The 19,901-nt window shown below is 39.4% G+C and overlaps 1 protein-coding gene across 1 annotated transcript; it reads right to left on the bottom strand.

The window, feature by feature from the left end:
• Positions 1 to 723: 723 nt before the first annotated feature.
• On the bottom strand, positions 724 to 16,987 carry LOC308090087 (uncharacterized protein). The gene is given in 5 exon segments (XM_080435115.1): positions 724 to 1,833; positions 5,484 to 7,106; positions 14,922 to 15,508; positions 15,511 to 16,543; positions 16,821 to 16,987. Coding segments are annotated over 4 exon segments (4,161 nt in total). The 5' UTR covers positions 16,541 to 16,543; positions 16,821 to 16,987; the 3' UTR covers positions 724 to 912.
• Between the last annotated feature and the right edge of the window lie 2,914 nt (positions 16,988 to 19,901).

The raw sequence follows: 19,901 nt of genomic DNA, 5'->3' as shown, positions 1-19,901 counted from the left end.
TAATTGTATTCTTACATTAGCGTAAAAACTGACATTAACACTAATTATTTGTTTTATTTCATTATTTATTCTTCATACATTCATTTATTTCAACCATTAAAACAAAAAAATCTAAATTAAAAAGCCAAACATCCCAACATAACCAATAATTGAACTGAAATAACATAATAAACAAAAAAAAGAGTCGAAGTAGGAAGAAGCAATGCTTATTTATTCCTAAATAAGCATTTACAGTAGTTAAAATTCATGATGGAAAATATGAACTGACAAAAAAAATCAATAACAGCAATATCAAAATCTCCTTTGTGTCGGTTTACGTTAAAGTTTAGGTTAAAACTGACAAATCTGTCAAATCTGTTAACACAGTGATATATTCACCTATTTGATTCATACATTTATGCAAATTGTAAGCAGAAATATAACGATTTCCATAAAATGTTCTCATTCAGGATGTAATAGTAGGCTGCGCAGCACTCAAACATTGCATGGATAAAACTCCCTTATTATGTAGAACAGGATCATAGTGACGTGTCGCTTGCTGAAAATAACACATCTACAAGCTAACAACGCTTTGCATCATGACTGTCTTCCTAGACATGCTTCCACCTTTTAAAAAACACATTCAAACACTTACAAATGTTTACTGTATAGGCCAATCTATGGTACCACATTGTCCCCATAAAACAAAGCGCAACTAAACACAAATCACAAACCACACCTCATTTAACTGCAGTGTTAATGAAAGAAAGTCTAGGATGAAATAAAGACAATGTACACTCAAACATATTAAACTGGTGCCCCCCAAGAGCACCTCAGTGAAACCCCCTTTCAAAATCATTACTTCTAATAACCCCCAAAGTTCTCTGAACGCCCCCTGGGGGGGCTGTACCACCCATGTTGAGACATACTAGTCTAATCTATGTGATTGACAGGAGAGATGATCAGAGGAGCAGAGTTTCTTCCACCGCGTTTAAGACGTGGACTGAGGAATGGAAAGAGTTTCTCAGTGAAGGTGCAGCGAGTGAAAGAGTAGAGATGAACTCTGGTCTCCACATCATAAAAGGAGACCAGACCCTCCTCATAATCCACAAACACTCCCACTTTCTGGACCTCCTCTCTTACAGGGAGGAGGACATCAGGGCCAGCAGCAGCCTTGTACTCATTTCCATTCCTCAACATTATAGTCCACTTACCGTTTTGAGGACTCAGTGTGCTTGCATCTTTCCTGTTGATGGACTCTCTGGCCACTCCCAAATTCCACTCAGTCTTCCCTTTAACCTGAACCTCATAGTAAAACATTCCTGAGGAGAATCCTTGTTTTCCTAAGACATTGATGTATTCAGAGAATCTCTCTGTGTTGTCTGGGAGATTCTTCTTTACAGTTCCACAACTCACTTGTTTTCCATCCTCAGACAGGATGAGGTTGGGATGTGCTGTATTAGGGTCCAGAGTTACATCCACCTCATATTGCTGGATCCTCCTCAGCTCAGCAACACACATCTTCTTCATCTCTTCACAGAGTGTATTCTCCAGCTGAGCCACAAATGCCCTCAAAGTTACTTCATGTAGAGACTGATGGACATTTACCTTTGTCCAGTCCTTGGTGGGTGGAGGGGTGTTGATGGATGTGAAGTTCTGGAGGAGGTGGAGGTGGTCTTCAGTGTGTGAGAGCGGCTTCAGCTCAGAGCTTCTCTTCTCTAATTGAGTGATTTGCTGTTGCAGCTCATTAATGAAGCCTTCAGCATGTTTCTCTGTTGTTTTCTGCTTCTCTTCAATCACATCAGTGAGCTCAGCCTGGCTTCTTTCAATAATGCTGATCAGAGCAGTGAAGACACTGTCTGCTATCTCTCTGTCTGCATCTTTCCTGCTGAGCTCTACTGAGTGTTTGATATCCTGAAACTTCACTTGTCTCCCCTGTATCATCTCTATCTTTCTCAGCCCTGCCTTCTTTCCTTCTTCTTCCAGCTGCAGTGACTTCCTAATCTGGCCAGACAACCCAGAAATGACATTATTGACAAAGACCTCTGGTCTTCCATAGAAGAGTTTTCTACAAAGTGGACACTTACACACATCATTAGTGTCCCAGTAATATGTGATACAGGCTTTGCAGTAGTTGTGTCCACATGGAGTGGTGATTGGATCAGTGAACACATCCATACAGATGGAACACAGGAACTGATCTTCAGACAGGAGACAGCTGGCTGATGTCATCTCTACACATTGAGAATAAAAGTGAAAGTATCAGTAGTAGTTCTTAAATGCTACTTCTCATAGCTTAATACTTATGCATTGGAATAGAACACAATAATGTTGAACACTGTTATATACTTGACATGGAAACATTGCATGTTATTTTTTTTTACCAATTGAAAGATCAGACAGAGGCATTTCAAGGAATATGAAAATAGGGGAAAATCACATCTGGATACAGTTTCATATACCTTATTATTGTCTTTTAATGAATAATACATCTGCTGTACTCGCCTGTCTTTAAAAAAAAAAAAAAAAAAAAAATCACTTACCCTACCTTTAAAACTACTCCACGACATCTCAGAGGCAAATATTTTACTTTTACTCCACTATGATTATTTAAAAACTTTAGTTAGTTACTTTGTATATTTTGATTATTATTACAACACCACTTCAGACTTCAGATTCTATTTCCAAAGAATTTGTATACATTTGAAAACTTGTGAAATGGTACCTTCTGCACAAGGATTACTTTTACTTTTGGTACTTTTAAGTATATTTTGATTTCAATACTTTTGTACTTTTACTCAAGTAAATGAATACCGAACTTGTACTTAACAGTAACAGACTATTTCTACAATAGGCTATTGACAATTTTACTTAACTAAAAAATATGATTACTTCTTCCATCACTACAATTCAATTCAGTTCAATGTGAACGTGTCTATACAGTCCTTACCTGTCACAAGTCCTGATGAATCCTCGTCTGTAGAAATGCCAATGTATTTGAATGGAATGCAATTTAAATGTAATTGTTGAATGACACACAGTCACACACAGTGTCAGCTGGGATAACATGTGTTTTATGTCCTGCTTTATACAGAGACCAGCTGGGACGAGACACACAGGTAGAGAAGTGTGCCTGATAGCATTGGCCAGCCTCAACAAAGCCAATCAAACAAATGATTGGATCCTGTGATCACAAGTTGTGTCCCTGTCATTGTCATGGACGAGGATGCCATTGTAAACTGATTGATGAATGGATAATTTGATGATGGTGCCATCGTAAACTGATTGAATCATCACATTCCTTTGTGTCTATAATATGTGTCATAAGACTGATGATAGACTGATGATAGGTTCTTGGTTTTCCCATGATCTTATATTTGTATTTTTTTTTCAAGATAAAGTTTTTGGGCTTTCATGCCTTTATTTGACAGGACAGTAGCAAGGTTATAATAGTTTGGGATTTTTCATCATAGTTTAGTTTTAGTTAGTTTTGACAATTTTTTTCTGATTCAGTTAGTTTTAGTTTTAGAGCGGGTTTGCTAGTTTTTATTTAGTTTCTATTTTTGTGAGAACCCTAGTTTTAGTGTTAGTTTTAGTTTTTTTCTTACTTTGGGTTATGCGCAGGATTCAAAAAGGTCAGAGTAAGTATTGTGTAATAAAAACTCAACAAAAGATACCATTTAAATAATATATATATATATATTCAGTGACTGTTGGACAATCAACAATCCACACAACTATAACAGTCCCTAATAATGTGGTATTGATAAACAATATCACATTCACTTCTTGGAAACAGAAAACTGAACAAATAAAAATGAAAATATTTGGTTAATATCCAAAAACTAAAATAAATGCATTACATAATATATATTTTCTTTGTCTGTTTGTCCCATGCTTTCTCTAAATATTATGTAAGTGTGAAGATCTTATTTTCAAAAATCCATGCAAGTCTCTCTGCATCACTTAACTAAATCAAATCTAGGTTTTTACACCTATTAAATAAATATGTTTTGATGCAGATTGTGATATAAGGGGCAGTAGAACATAAAGTGGAATTCATTCTTAATGTCTGTCACAGTAAGTGAAAATCTGCTCTTCTTCTATTACTCCTCTATACCTGGTTTCCTCCTCATAGGTTAAGGTTAAGACATGAGACAAAGATTTTTATTCTTACATTAGCGTAAAAACTGAGCAAAATTCAGAATAACACTAGTTTTAACAAAAAATCTCCATTATTTATACATTTATTTATTTCAACTATTAAAATATATATATCTCAATTTAAAAGGCAAACATCCCAACAATAACCAATACATGAACTGATATAACACAATACACCAAACAAAGAGTAGCATGCAGGAAGAAGCAATGCTTATTAATTCCTAAATAAGCATTTACAGTAGTTCTAAATGTATGATGGAAAATATGAAATGACTTAACAAAATCAATAACAGTAATATCAAAATCTAAGTTAAGGTTAAAACTGACATCTGTCAGTTGTTGCAGTTTATTTGAATATACATGAACACAGCTATATATTTACCTATTTGATTGATACATGTCTAAAGATACAAATTGGCAGCAGATATTATGATTTCCATAAGATTTAAGATCTTCTCATTCAGGATGTCATGACATGTAATAAAAGGCTGCACAACACTCAACATGGACATGGATAAAACTCCCTTATACCTTTTATATAGTATTATGTACGTAGGTAATAATAATAATAATAATAATAATAATAATAATAATGATAATAATAATAATAATAATAATAATAATAATAATAATAATAATAATAATAATAATAATAATAATAAACTTGACATGAAATTTAGCTCAAAGTGTTTTACACAGCAATTTAAAACAGCAAAAATAATTAAGCGTGAGTGCTTTACAGAAAAAGCAAAAACAATTTAACAACAAACAAAAAAAGAAAAGCAAAACCATATAACAACATTAAAACAATAGCAAAAAAGGCAGTGGATCAGGCAAAAATATTGAAGACATGAATAACAACACAGAGATCTACACAACACAAATCAACTGAAGGCAAGAGTGAAAAAACTGTGTCGGTAGAACATAGTCAGGATCAGGATAATAGTGACGTGTCGCTATTATCCAACAAAAAAAACACAAATCTACAAGCCAACGATGTGTTGCATCGTGACGTGAAGTTATTGGTCTTCCCAGACATGCCTCCACCTTTACAAATCCTATTCAAACACTTACAAATGTACTGGATAGCTACAAAGGCCAATCTACCATCATCATCCCAATAAAAAAAAAGCACAACTAAACACAATTCACAAACCACGCCTCATTTAACCGCAGCGTTAATGAAAGAAAGTCTAGGATGAAATAAAGAAAAAATTCATTCAAATACATTAAACTGGTGCCCCCTAAGAGTGCCCTCCTTTCAAAAACATTGCTTCCAGAGCCCCCCAAAATTATTTCCACCCCCACTGATAAACACTAGTCTAATCTATGTGAATGACAGGAGGAGAGATGATCAGAGAAGCAGAGTTTCTACCACCATCATTAAAACATGGACTGAAGAATGGAAAGAGTTTCTCAGTGAAGGTGCAGCCAGTGAAAGAGTAGAGATGAACTCTGGTCTCAACATCATAAAAGGAGACCAGACCCTCCTCATAATCCACAAACACTCCCACTTTCTGGACCTCCTTTCTTACAGGAAGGAGGACATCAGGGTCAGCAGCAGCACAATACTCATTTCCATTACTCAACCATATAGTCCAGTAACCAGTGTTGGGACTCAGTTTGATGTCTCCCTTCCTGTTGATGGACTCTCTGGCCACTCCTAAACTCCAGGCGGTCTTCCCTTTAACCTGAAACCTTCCTGAGGAGAATCTTTGTTTTCCTAAGACACAGGGACATTTTGAGAATCTCTCTGTGTTGTTTGGGAGATTCTTCTTTACATTTCCATGAATCACTTGTTTTCCGTCATCAGACAGGATGAGGTAGGGATGTGCTGTAGTAGTGTCCAGAGTTACATCCACCTCATATTGTTGGATCCTCCTCAGCTCAGCATCACACAGCTTCCTCTTCATCTCTTGACTGAGTGTCTTCTCCAGCTGAGCCACAGCTGTCCTCACTGTCCACACATGTGAACACTGATGGACATTGATGTTTGTCCCATCCTTGGAGGGTCTCCACCCAGTGTTGATGGATGTAAAGTTCTGGAGGAGGTGGAGGTGGTCTTCAGTGTGTGAGAGCTGCTTCAGCTCAGAGCTTCTCTTCCCTAACTCAGTGATTTCCTGTTGCAGCTCTTTAATGAAGCCTTTAGCCTGTTTCTCTGTTATTTTCTGCTTCTCTTCAATCACATCAATGAGCTCAGCCTGGCGTCTTTCAATACAGCTGATGAGAGCATTGAAGACCTGCACACTGTCCCCTATCTCTCTGTCTGCATCTTTCTTGTTGAGCTCTACCGAGTGTTTGATCTTCTGAATCTTCTCTTGTCTCCCCTGGATCATCTTCTGAACTTCAGCCTCTGTCTTTCCCAGCTCAGCCTTCTTTCCTTCACATACTTCTTCCAGAGATACAATGTGATGGGACTTGTGGTCTGACTCAGTGCAGGACTGACAAACACACATGTGGTCAGTCTTACAGAACAGCTCCAGAGGTCTGTCATGTTTCTTACAAATAAAGTCTTCCACGTTCTTTACAGGGTCGATTAGTTTGTGTCGTTTTAACCCTGAGACACTCTGATGAGGCTCCAGGTGAGTCTCACAGTAGGAGGTCAGACACACCAGGCAGGACTTCAGGGCTTTGAGTTTGGTCTCGGTACAGACGTCACAGGAGACTTCATCTAGTTTAGCAGCCTCTCGGTTGGCAGTGTGATTTCTTTTCAGCTGCAGTGACTTCCTAAACCGGTTAGCCATCTCAGAAATGAAAGTATTGACTGAGACTTTTGGTCTCCTATAGAAGGTTTTGTTACAAAGTGGACACTTACACACATCATTAGTGTCCCAGTAATATGTGATACAGGTTTTGCAGTAGTTGTGTCCACATGGAGTGGTGACTGGATCAGTGAACACATCCAGACAGATAGAACACCGGAACTGCTCTTCAGATAGGAGACTGCTGGCTGACGCCATTTTCTACACATTGAGAATAAAAGTGAAAGTATCAGTGGTAGTTCTTGAATGCTACTTCTCATAGCTTGATAGTTATTTATTCTGATTGTATTGGAATAGAGCACAATAATGTTGAACACTGTTCTATACTTGACATGAAACATTACATTTCACTTTTTACCAATTGAAAGATCGGACAGAGGAATGTCAAGGAATATGAAAATATGAGAAAAGCACATTTGGGTACAGTTTCATGTACCTTATATTATTGTCTTTTAGTGAATAATAAATCCTTATCTGCTGTACTCACCTATCTTTAAGTGGTCAGTATTGCTGTTAAAGTCCTGTTGAAGGTTTTGTAGAGCCTGAGCGCTCTCACCAAACTGTTGAAGGTTTTGTAGAGCGTATGAGCGATGTCACCAAACTTCACCGTTTACTTTCAGTTTAGAGTTGTTGAGAAATGTCCTCCTTGCACGATAGCTGTTAACCCTTCACACCCTCCACTCTGCACTGCATGTTAGTTATTAGTTAGTTATATGTTACAGTATTTACATTTCAAGATGACAATTTACATAAGAAAAGTCAACTATTGGCAACGTTTCAATGTTTTTCAAAGACAAGCAAACAATAATGACTAAAGCAACACTGAATTTAAGATGATTTTTTTTAAACTGTATTCAACAAACATTCAACATTGGTCACGTTTCCCTTTTTCACTAGCTAAGTGTTTTATTTTACCTCATTGTGACGTTAAACTTAAGGTGCAAACACATTGGTAGGCCCACATATTAGCAGATAGGCTACATGAGATTAGACATAAAACTAACTAACATAAACTCTAATTTTCAGATCTCCCAAAACAAACTGATACGACTACTTCTCTGCCTTAAGCCCATGACCCACCTAATTCGAACACACTTTGTTATTTTGGGATGGCTCAGGTTAGAAGACGTTTTTTAAGGTAGTCAATACCCTCATAGGTTACATGTCGAACTACTTCTCCAAAGTGAGTGACACCCACAGTCACAACACTAGAGGGAGCCACCATGATGTTGTATCACCCAATTATAGAACAAACATGGGAAAGTTCTCTTAAAAAAAGATGCATTTTTGAGCTTTTATTGATAGGATAGTAGTCTGCCAGGAAATGGGGGAGAGATGGGGAGTGACGTGCAGCAAAGGCCGTCGGGATCGGGACTCGAACCCACGACGCACTATCAGGCTATACTTTGGAGCCTAGGTGCCTGGACCGCTACGCCAGTGGTCCAAGCCGAATGTTCTGTTTCTACCACTCTGCCACCAGAATGTGGAATGCCCTGACACCATTCATTAAATGATGTGTATCACTGGTTTCTTTCAAAATTGTCCTGAAAAAACATGTTGTTGATGTATTATTGTGCCAATTTTGTATGCTATGTTGATGAATTGAACACATAGGACCACAATGGAAACTTAGATCAGCTAACACAGGGATACTGTCCGAGTCTTGTCTAAAAAACACCCTGGGCAACGCTCCACACGTCCTACTCTTCTCTCTTCTCTAAAACACCCTGGACAACGCTCCACACTTCCTAGACCTAGACTCTTCTCTCTTCTCTAAAACACCCTGGACAACGCTCCACACGTCCTCTCTCTTCTCTAAAACACCCTGGACAACGCTCCACACGTCCTCTCTCTTCTCTAAAACACCCTGGACAACGCTCCACACGTCCTAGACTCTTCTCCCCTTTTGACCTTTTACTATTATACTTTTTTTTTTACCTTAGAAGTGACTCTGGATAAGAGTGTGTGCTAAATGTCAGACTCAACCTCATTCATTTCCTTCACAGCAAATGCGTGGATTTGAGTGAAAGATGCGCAAGACCATGAATCCACGCATTTGCATTGACAAAGCATTCGCAGATTCCGCCCGATTCCGGTACAATAAAAGTGCGGTGGGACTGCGCCCTTACAAGTAAAAGTCCGGAATTCAAAGTACAAAAACAAAGTACAAAAGTATCGGCATCAAAACATACTCAAAGTACCAAAAGTAAAAATATACTCAATGTGCAGAATGTCCCATTTCACAAGTTCAAAATGTATCAAAAAAATCTTGAAAATAGCAGATCTACAAGCTCACAACGTTTTGAGCTTGTAGATCTGCTATTTCCAAATGGCTGAAATATATAGGGGTTAAAGTGGTTAGTGTGTTTTGTAAAAATCTAAATCTACAAACTAACTAGCAACTAAAGTTTTCACATAATTGTAGTGGAGTAAAAATACAATATTGATGTATTGGAGTAGAAGTAAAAGTATTGAATATTTTAAATACTGAAGAAAGTAAAAATAGTCAAAAATTGTACTTGAGTACATGTACTTTACACCATGGGTTCCCAAACTTTTCAGCCCGCGACCCCAAAATAAGGCGGCCATTGACTCGCGACCCCACCTAAACCTGGAGGTAATTTATGCACATAAACTTGCACGTTCGGTGCGCATTTGAAATGTATTAAAATGGTAAAATGTACTATTTGTAATAATTTTAGGTTGTATTTCATCCATTCTGTTGAATTAAAAAAATAAAAAATAATTTAAGAATCAAGTTTTTTTATTTATTTTTTTTATGACCCAAAATAATTTCGCGACCCCACCGTCAGTCTCCCGCGACCCCAAGTGGGGTCGTGACCCCAACTTTGGGAACCCCTGCTTTACACCACTGTTTAACAGGTACAGACACATGCCACTAGGGGGCAGCACACCACTGTCCACCATAGACATATAAAGGTAGACGCCTCATTCGGCTCTGAAGCGTCTGTATCTCGGGCGCGCTTCCTGCTTCCGCAGGGCTGCCGTGTGCGTCACACACGCGGAAGTTCGGTAGGCTAATCAGAGGCAGGTGGGGGCGGGTCATTTTGTAACCCAGCTCTTAACCCTTTGAGAGGCAGCAGCTGTGCGCAGCATCTAGTTGGAACTTGGCGAACTCCACATCTATTTGTGAAATTCAAATAAGAGACATGGTCCTTTTTCATATCAAGGTCCATTATTTATTCAGCATTTGAGTCACGGAACACCGTTTGATAAGCTTTAGCCTCTCACACCCAAAACGTAGAATATGTTATCGTTCGATAAGATGTTGTCAAAATAACAATTGTTTACGTTCTCTAATTGTGTACTTGTTTAGTAAGTAATGCAGATGTTTAATTTTTCAATTTGACTCTTGACAGAGTGAAATGTTATACTCAAGATTTAAAGATCTATAAGGGTCCATTTGGTTATCAACTCTCCATCATTTAGCTGGGTACCACCTGGAACCCCCTCAAGGACCACTGGTGGTTCCCGGACCACTGGTTGAGAACCATTGCACTGACAAGTCCCGGAAAAGACGCACTGTGATTGGCCAGTAGTCAACGCACTGTGAGCGCTGTGATTGGCCAGTAGTCACTTTGAGTGACAGGTTCCCTGCGGAAGACGGAAGAGCCGCCGTGTATTGCGATACCAGTCGCCCCAATGAACTGCAGAGGCCAATGAGGTATCTAGGTTTCTAATATCTATGCTGTCCACACTCACTGCAACTCTTCAAGTCAGTAAACTTGCACTGTGTCTGTTCTGGATGCAGGTCAGAGGTCAGGATACAGTGGCGGCCATTTTGTGGTGCCACAGATAGAAAGTCCTTTCAATATTTATCCCCATAGAGATTGTCCTGGAACCAAAGCATCCAGGATCCTGGTGAATCATGACCATAAAACATTTGAGTATGTGTCAAAACAAATTGAATATTGAATTATATTTACATACTATATTCAATAAATAAATGTTTTTTTGCGGTTTTCAAATATATATATTTTTAATCATTTTTATTTCCGTGCCTTGTCATAAGAAACCAAAAACAACAATAAACAATATCACATTCACTTCTTGGAAACAGAAAACTGCACAAATACACTGCATAAATATATATTTGGTTAATACCCCCCCCCCAAAAAAAAAAAAAAAAAAAAAAAAACATTACATAATATGTTTTCTTTATCCTTTTGTCCCATGCTTTCTCTAATTATTCTGCAAGTGCGAATATCTTATTTTAAAAAATCTCTCTGTGTCACTTAACCAAATCAAATCTAGGGTTTTACACCTATTAACTATGTTTTGATGCAGCTTGTGATATAAGGGGCAGTAGAACATAAAGTGGAACTCATTTTAAATCGTTTATGTCGCAGTAAGTGAAAATCGGCTCTTCTTCTATTATTCCTCTATGGGTGCGGTCACACCGAGCTTTGATTCTACCCACATTATGAGGATGGATTCTGCCATTGCTTTTCAATGGGAACAGAGTGTTTTTTTTGCAGAAATCCGCAAATGGCAGCAAACCACTAGCCTGGTAAACCCTCCCTCCGGAAATCTCATTTCCATTTGATTCCAGGAGTGGAATCAAATGGAAATGAGATTTCCGGAGGGAGGGTTTACCAGGCTAGCAAACCACTCCATTCCCATTGAAAAGCATTGGCAGAATCCGCCCCCCTTAGGCAGAATTAAAGTTTGGTGTGACAGCACCATAGAGGTATAATATAACTAGAGGGCGGATTGCCCCGCCCCCAGCTATTCAGTTCAACACAATTGCTCAGTGGCGTTTTGAAGCACCCGGAAGTAAGAAATATTGGTTCCATATTGGTTCCATGGGTCCATTCCATTGGTTCCATGGGTCGTGACGCGTCGTGAGCATGCGCACAAACGGGAGATGCACGTGCAGAAGCATTTTAAGTGCATTCTCAGGTTTGACCACCAGGCTTGGCCGCTTCACTGTTCTACCGTGGTTCTGGGGGCTTGGGCCGCACCCTATACCTGGTTTCCTCCTCATAGGGTCAGTGGTGGGATCCAGACGTTAGGTTAACCCATTTAGGGCGCGCTCCCACCGCACTTTTATTTTACCTCTGGGGCAGAATCTGCCAATGCTTTGTCAAAGTAAATGCGTGGATTCACGCAAGAGCGGATCTTTCCGCCTGTCGCGCAGACCGTGCGTTTATCCGCTCTACACGACTTGTCCATTTGAAGCATTAAATTGCTGGAGGCAGGAGCTGATTTTCCCCCTCTGTCCAATCGGGTGAGTCGAAGGCGGACCGTCCCAAGACTCAGGAAGCAACATGGTGCTCAAGGCTACGGGGAGGGTCCTGAAAGTGAGTGACAGGCTCCCGTTTTTTAGAATCCGCTGGCTGCAAAAAACTGTGGCCGCGCACAACCTGCGTTTAAAGGTTTCATGACGTTCAGTTTTACCACACATTAAAAGTCTTTGTCATGGTCCTTCAAACATAGAAAGTTTTAACAAAAAATTCCACTCCATTGATCCATGGCAGGTGTTTTTCTCTCACATTTCTAAAGCCTTTTCAACTGCAATGAAAAAATAAATCTTTGCCTGCGGGTGTCGCTGGTGAGGGATTTTGCCTGTCAATCATCGCCTCTGCTCCGCCCCCCCCGCAGGAAAGGATAGGGGAGGGGAGGGGCGAGGAGGAGAGTGGGCGGGATTAATCGGCTGTGACCTCACTGCCGAAGGGCCAAGCTCAGATAACTTTTCAGCCTAATTATTCAGAAAACCCCAGACCACAGAAAATCCACTGAATGTTCAAAGTTCAGATTTTGTGGGTGTAATTGAGGTCATAAAACCCCCAAAAAAACATAAAAAAATGAAAATGAATGTCATAGAACCTTTAACGCTAGCCGACCATGTTTTGGTGGGAGCGCGCCCTTAAGGCACGGTCACACCGCACTTTTATTTTACCTATGGGGCGGGATCTGCCAATGCTTTGTCAATGCAAATACGTGGATTCGAGTGAACGACTCACTTCTTCAGACTCCACCTCAGCCCGTAGCACCTACCCTAGCAGGATTATGCAAAGGCTAAAATGTTACTTAGATAGCATGTTATTTAGACAGATGCCAGGTCATTGTTGGCCTGGCATCCTATAGTGTGTACAGTTTCAATATAGGCTGATGATAGGTTCTTGGTTTGTATTAGTTATTATTAGATTATTGGTTTACTTATGTATTACTTTATTATTAGATGACTATTTTTATGCATTTGATGTATTATGATGTATTATGATGTATTATGTGTATTATGATGTATTATGTGTATTATGATGTATTATATTGTGTCCTTGCTTACAGTAAGTCGCTCTGGATTAAGAGCTTCTGCTAAATGCCTAAACTGTAACTGTAAACTGTAAGATGCGCAAGACCATGAATCTACACATTTGCATTGACAAAGCATTGGCAGATTCCGCCCCAATAGGTAAAATATAAGTGCGGTGTGACCTGGAAAGCATCTGTGTTATTTTACATTTTTGCAACATAGGATTTTCTAGATTTTCTAGATTTCTAGATTTAGAAGGCATTTCGTTGCTGTCGGGGCAGAAACCTCTTATCTCCATATAATTGTTTGTGTTTTTTTCACAAATCAACGCCCTACTTGATCATACTACAGCGTCACACAAAAGCACCAAAAGTAGCAGATCTACAAGCTCGAAACGTTGCACGAAGCGATGCATTTTGAGCTTGTAGATCTGTTTTTTTTATTTTATTTTTATCCTGAAAAGTAACAGTTTTGGACATAATGAGGTTTCTAACAGACAGACGATGTGTAGAATCAGCCTCAGGTCTAAATGGGTTAATGTTAAGACTTGAGACACATATAAAAACTACACAAAATTGACAATAACACTAATTTTTTATTTTATTTCATTATTTATACTTGTATTTCAACCATTTAAAAACATATACAAAAATTTTAAAGCCAAACATCCCAACAATAACCAATAATTGAACTGAAATGACATAATACACAAAAAAAAAAGAGTAGGAAGTAGGAAGAGGCAATGCTTATTTATTCCACAAATAAGCATTTAATTCATGATGGAAAACATGTTCTAACACAGCAAAATCAATAACAGCAATATAAAAATCTCCTTTGTGTTGGTTTATGGTGAAGTTAAGGTTAAAACTGCCAAATATGTCAATTGTCGCAGTTTATTTGAATATACATGAACACAGTGCTATATTTACTTATTTGATTCATACACATGGTTAAACATTAATACAAATTGGCAGCAGAAATATATGATTTCCATAAGATTTAAGATCTTCTCATTCAGGATGTCATGACATGTAATAACAGGCTGCACAACATTCAACATGAACTCCCTTATACCTTTATGTAAAATTATGTAGGTAATAATAATAATAAACTTTATTTGTAAAGCACCTTTCATGACATGAAATGCAGCTCAAAAAATGCAAAGCAAAAAAGAAAAGTAAATGCATAAAATAACATTAAAACAATAGCAGTGAATCAGGCAAAACAGTGAAGACATAATGAAAAACAACACAGAGATAAAAGAAAATCAACTGAAAGCAAGAATGAAAAAAAAACATATCGAGCTGTGTTTTAAAGTTATTCACAGAGGCTGCCTTTTGGTAGAACATAGTCAGAATCAGGATGATAGTGATGTGTCACTTGCCAAAAAGAACACATCTACAAGTCTTGGTCTTCCCAGATATATGCTTCCACCTTTACAAACCCCATTCAAACACTAACAAATGTACTGGACAGCTACAGAGACCAATCTACCATCATCGTCCCCATAAGACAAGGGCAAACTACACACAATTCACAAACCGTGCCTCATTTAACTGCAGTGTTAATGAAAGAAAGTCTATATAAAGACAAATTTCAATCAAATTAAACTGGTGCCCCCCAAGAGTACCTCGGTGCCCCCCTTTCAAAAAAATTGCCTCCAGTCCCCCCCAAAGTTCTCTGAACGTCACCTGGGGGACTCTACCACCCCACTGAGAAACACTAGTCTAATCTATGACAGGAGAGATGATCAGTGGAGCAGAGTTTCTACCATTATTATTGGGCCATGGACAGAAGTATGGAAGGATTTTCTCAGTGAAAGTGCAGCCAGTGTAAGTGTAGAGATGAACTCTGGTCTCCACATCATAAAAGGAGACCAGACCCTCCTCATAATCCACAAACACTCCCACTTTCTGGAGCTCCTCTCTTACAGGGAGGAGGACAGGAGGGCCAGCATGAGCCTTGTATTCATTTCCATTCCTCAACCCTATAGCCCAGTAACCATTGTTGGGACACAGTATGGTTTCAGCTTTTCTGTTGATGGACTCTCTGGACACTCCTAAACTCCAGTCAGTCTTCCTTTTAACCTGAACCTCATAGTAAAACCTTCCTGAGGAGAATCTTTGTTTTCCTGAGACACTGGTGTATTTAAAGAATCTCGCTGTGTTGTCTGGGAGATTCCTCTTTACATTTCCATGACTCACTTGTTTTCCATCCTCAGACAGGATGAGTTTGGGATGTGCTGTATCAGGGTCCAGAGTTACATCCACCTCATATTGCTGGATCCTCCTCAGCTCAACATCACATAGCTCCTTCTTCATCTCTTGACTGTCTTCTCCAGCTGAGCCACAGCTGTCCTCAAAGTTCCCACATGTGGAGACTGATGGACATTGACCTTTGTCCAGTCCTTGGTGAGTGGAGGGGTGTGGATGGATGTGAAGTTCTGGAGGAGGTGGAGAGGGTCTTCAGTGTGTGAGAACTGTTTCAGTTCAGAGCTTCTCTTCAATTGAGTAACTTCCTGTTGCAGATCTTTAATGAAGTCTTCAGCCTGTTTCTCTGTTGTTTTCTGCTTCTCTCCAATCACATAAATGAGCTCAGCCTGGCTTCTCTCAATACAGCTGATCAGAGCATTGAACACCTTCACACTGTCCCCTATCTCTCTGTCTGCATCTTTCCTGCTGAGCTCTACTGAGTGTTTGATATCCTGTATCTTCACTTGTCTCCCCTGGATCATCTGCTGAACTTCAGCCTCTGTCTTTCCCAGCTCAGCCTTCTTTCTTTTGCATTCTTCTTCCAGAGATACAATGTGATGGGACTTGTGGTCTGACTCAGTGCAGGACTGACAAACACACATGTGGTCAGTCTTGCAGAACAGCTCCAGAGGTTTGTCATGTTTCTGACACATAAAGTCTTCCAGGTTCTTTACAGGGTCAATGAGTTTGTGTCGTTTTAACCCTGTGCGTCTCTGATGAGGCTCCAGGTGATTCTCACAGTAGGAGGTCAGACACACCAGGCAGGACTTCAGGGCTTTGAGTTTGGTCTCGGTACAGACGTCACAGGAGACTTCATCTGGTTTAGCAGCCTCTCGGTTGGCGTTGCGATTTATTTTCAGCTGCAGTGACTTCCTAAACTGGTCAGCCATCTCAGAAATGAAAGTATTGACAAAGACTTCTGGTCTCCTATAGAAGGTTTTGTTGCAGAGTGGACACTTACACACATCAGTGCTGTCCCAGTGTTGTGTGATACAGGCTTTGCAGTAGTTGTGTCCACATGGAGTGGTGACCGGATCAGTGAACACATCCAGACAGATAGAACACATGAACTGCTCCTCAGACAGGAGACTGCTGGCAGACGCCATTTTCTACACATTGAGAATAAAAGTGAAATTATCAGTAGTAGTTATTGAATGCTAGCTTGATAGTTATTAATGGGATTGTATTGGAATAGAGCACAATAATGTTGAACAATGTTCTTTACTTGACATGGAAATGTATCATGTCACTTTTTACCAATTGAAAGATCGGACTGAGGAATGACAAGGAATATGAAAACATGAGAAAAGCACGTTTGGGTACAGTTTCATATACCTTATATTATTGTCTTTTTGTAAATTATAAATCCTTATCTGCTGTACTCACCTGTCTTTATGTGGTCAGTTTTTCTGTTAAAGTCCTGTTGAAGGTTTTGTAGAGAGCAGTGAGCGCTCTCACCAAACTGTTGAAGGTTTTGTATAGTGTGTGAGCGATGTCACCAAACCGTTTACTTTCAGTTTAGAAAACTTCCTCCTTGCACATTAGCTGTTAACCCTTCACACCCTCCACTCTGCACTGCATGTTAGTTACTGCATGTTCTTTCATTTAGACAGTATTTACATTTCAAGATGACAATTTACATAACAAAAGTAAACTATTGGCAACGTTTCAATGTTTTTCAAAGCCAAGCAAACAGTAATGACTATAGCAACACTGAATGTAAGATGAAACCTTATTATACAACAGGTAGTTCCGACCAAGCAATCTGATTGGTTGAAATAGCTTTCTAGCCGTGCTTCAAACCAGCATCATATCACGGGCCTAATCACATTAAATAAATCACTCCGCACTGCAGTCCGCACCTGATTAGACCATATATGACACAGCTGTGCTGTGAAGTCACGCTGTGACTGTCCCACGGTAGGAAAACAAACAGACAGTACCCACCGCCGCCACCGGGCGGAGAACAAACAGCTACGCAAGATGGACTATGTTGTTAATTTTGACTTATTTGGTGGACTTACTGTTGATCAATGGTTAGAAGAGAGCACACCAAATCGCCTAAAATCCTATAATAAAAGGAATAACTGGAAAAAAGTGTGCTTTATTTCAATGGTAACATCCATACTGTATAAATATCCTCCTGTGTTAAAGTAAAATTACTCCCATTTCGTTAACAGTCCAGTGTATGTTATACTTTATCGTACGAAGGTATCGCACGGCAAAAATAGCCGATCTACAAGTTCACAAGGCATCGCCATCTTGACGCGTTGTGAGCTTGTAGATCAGTTATTTTGGCCACGTAACACGATCGTACGACGGAGCATAAAGCCTACTGGAATCAGCTGTGTTGATGAGACGAGAGTCAGAGAGACAGAGTGCTGCGCTGCCACAGGGACTATTTTGTCTCAGTCAAATAAACTCTTCTCTTTACAGGGAAACGGATAAGCGAATTTTTTTTATTATGAATTGCCCCACAATATGAATACATTTGGATGTGCTTTGTTGGTAACTGTTGTATAATCGCAATATTACATTAATTAATTAATTAATATTGCTTAATTCAACAGTAACATTCAACATTGGTCACACGTTTCCCTCATTCACTAGCTAAGTATTTTACTCTACCTCATCTTGAGGTTAAACTTAAGGTGCAAAAACACATTGGTAGGTCCACATAGCAGCAGTTACTTGATATTAGACATGAAAACACTAAGCTTCAGACCTCCCAAAACACACTTATACGACTACTTCTCGGCCTCAAGCCCATGACCCACCTAATTCCAACACACTTTGCTAGTTCAGGATGGCTCAGGTAAGAAGACAGGGTTAAGCAAATAAAAATGTTTTTTAAGATAGTCAAAGAGACATTGCCCTCAGTACCCTCATACATGTCAAACTACTTCTCCAAAGTGAGTGACACCCACAGCCACAACACTAGAGGGAGCCACCATGATCTGGTAGCCTACTCCTCAAATATAGAACACACATGGGAAAGTTCTCATTCTATTTTTTTTATATTTCTTTCTTGGCTTTTATGCCTTTATTGATAGGATAATAGGCTGACAGGAAATGGGCAGAGAGATGGAGAGTGACACGCAGCAAAGGCCGGCGGGGCCGGGACTCAAACCCACGACATGCTGTCAGCCTACTGTGGAGCCTAGGTGCCTGGACCGCTACGCCAGCGGTCCAAGTCGAACGTTCTCATTCTACCGCTCTGCCACCACAATGTGGAATGCCCTGACACCATCCATTAAATGGTAAATAAATGGTAAATGGTGCATGTATATAGCGCTTTTATCCAAAGCGCTTTACATAGATTGTGCATTACATTCACCCATTCACCATATTCATAGGCCTACTGCATGCACAAAACTACATTCAGTGAAAAAAGGCGGGTGTCACATGGCATTCACACTAAACTAAAATTATAGTGTTTTTTAATTCTCACAGCTTTGAAGTTAACCACTAGAGGGCGACATGGTGCTTGTAAATCAGTCAGTCTGAGGCTCAGTGTATGTTGCTGTGTCCTGTATACATGGGGTACTTATTTACCTTTAAACACTTACATCTCATATGGTTAACCGGAGTCCCTCAGGGCGCAATAATACTAGTGTATTGTCTGTTTTCTGTTATTGTGAGGAAAGCTTTCGTTGAAAATAGCCGATCGACAAACTCACAACTTAACGCGTCGCGTTGTGAGCTTGTCGATCTGCTATTTTCAGCGAAAGCTTTCCCCATAATATCGATGCTGGGGTTTAAGTGGTTAATACAATGTTGTTTTAATACACAGTTTATTGTGTTGAAGGTATTTTGTGATTTATCATGGATCAAAATAAATAAATAAATAAATGTCAGAGGCTTACATTTGATCTCTAGCTGGATGTACCTTTACCACTTAATCCTGACGTGTGAAAATAGCCAAAAGACCCAAGGCGACATGACACGTGAGCTTGTAGATCTGCTGTTTTCGGTGGAGAGAAAAAATAAAAAGCTTTTAAAAAATGGTACATTTTCGAAATCCTCAAAAGCATGGACGACATTTTGAAAGTGAGTAAACTCAAAATGTAATTGTTGAGTAATTTGGATAAAAATGAATAATTATGAATAACAAATAATAATAATAGCAAAAGTAGTCAGTAGCATCACAATCATTTTAACCACTTTATCCATTTAAGAAATAGCAGATTTAAGCTCACGGCACATCACTTCGTGCCCGCCGCGAGCTTGTGGATCTACTATTTTTGAAAAAATGTTTAAACGTTTGGAACATTTTCTTTTTCAAATGGGGGTCTGCAGCCAAATATCATGTAGGGGTCCTTTTCCTTGACAGGAAAAAGTTTGAGAACCAGTGGACTGTCTAACGTGCCTAACGTCACATCAAGTAGGGGTAAAAACAAGTCACCCTATGCTCATAGCCCCGCCCTTTGGGGTTTGTTTGTCATTATTACACTAGTGTCTGTCAGT

This window comes from Gymnoscopelus braueri (assembly GCF_963280865.1).
Source record: "Gymnoscopelus braueri genome assembly, chromosome: 8".
In the NCBI taxonomy this organism is placed as follows: Eukaryota; Metazoa; Chordata; class Actinopteri; order Myctophiformes; family Myctophidae; genus Gymnoscopelus; species Gymnoscopelus braueri.
Note: the sequence above shows the minus strand (reverse complement) of the source record. Positions and strands in the feature narration are given on the sequence as shown.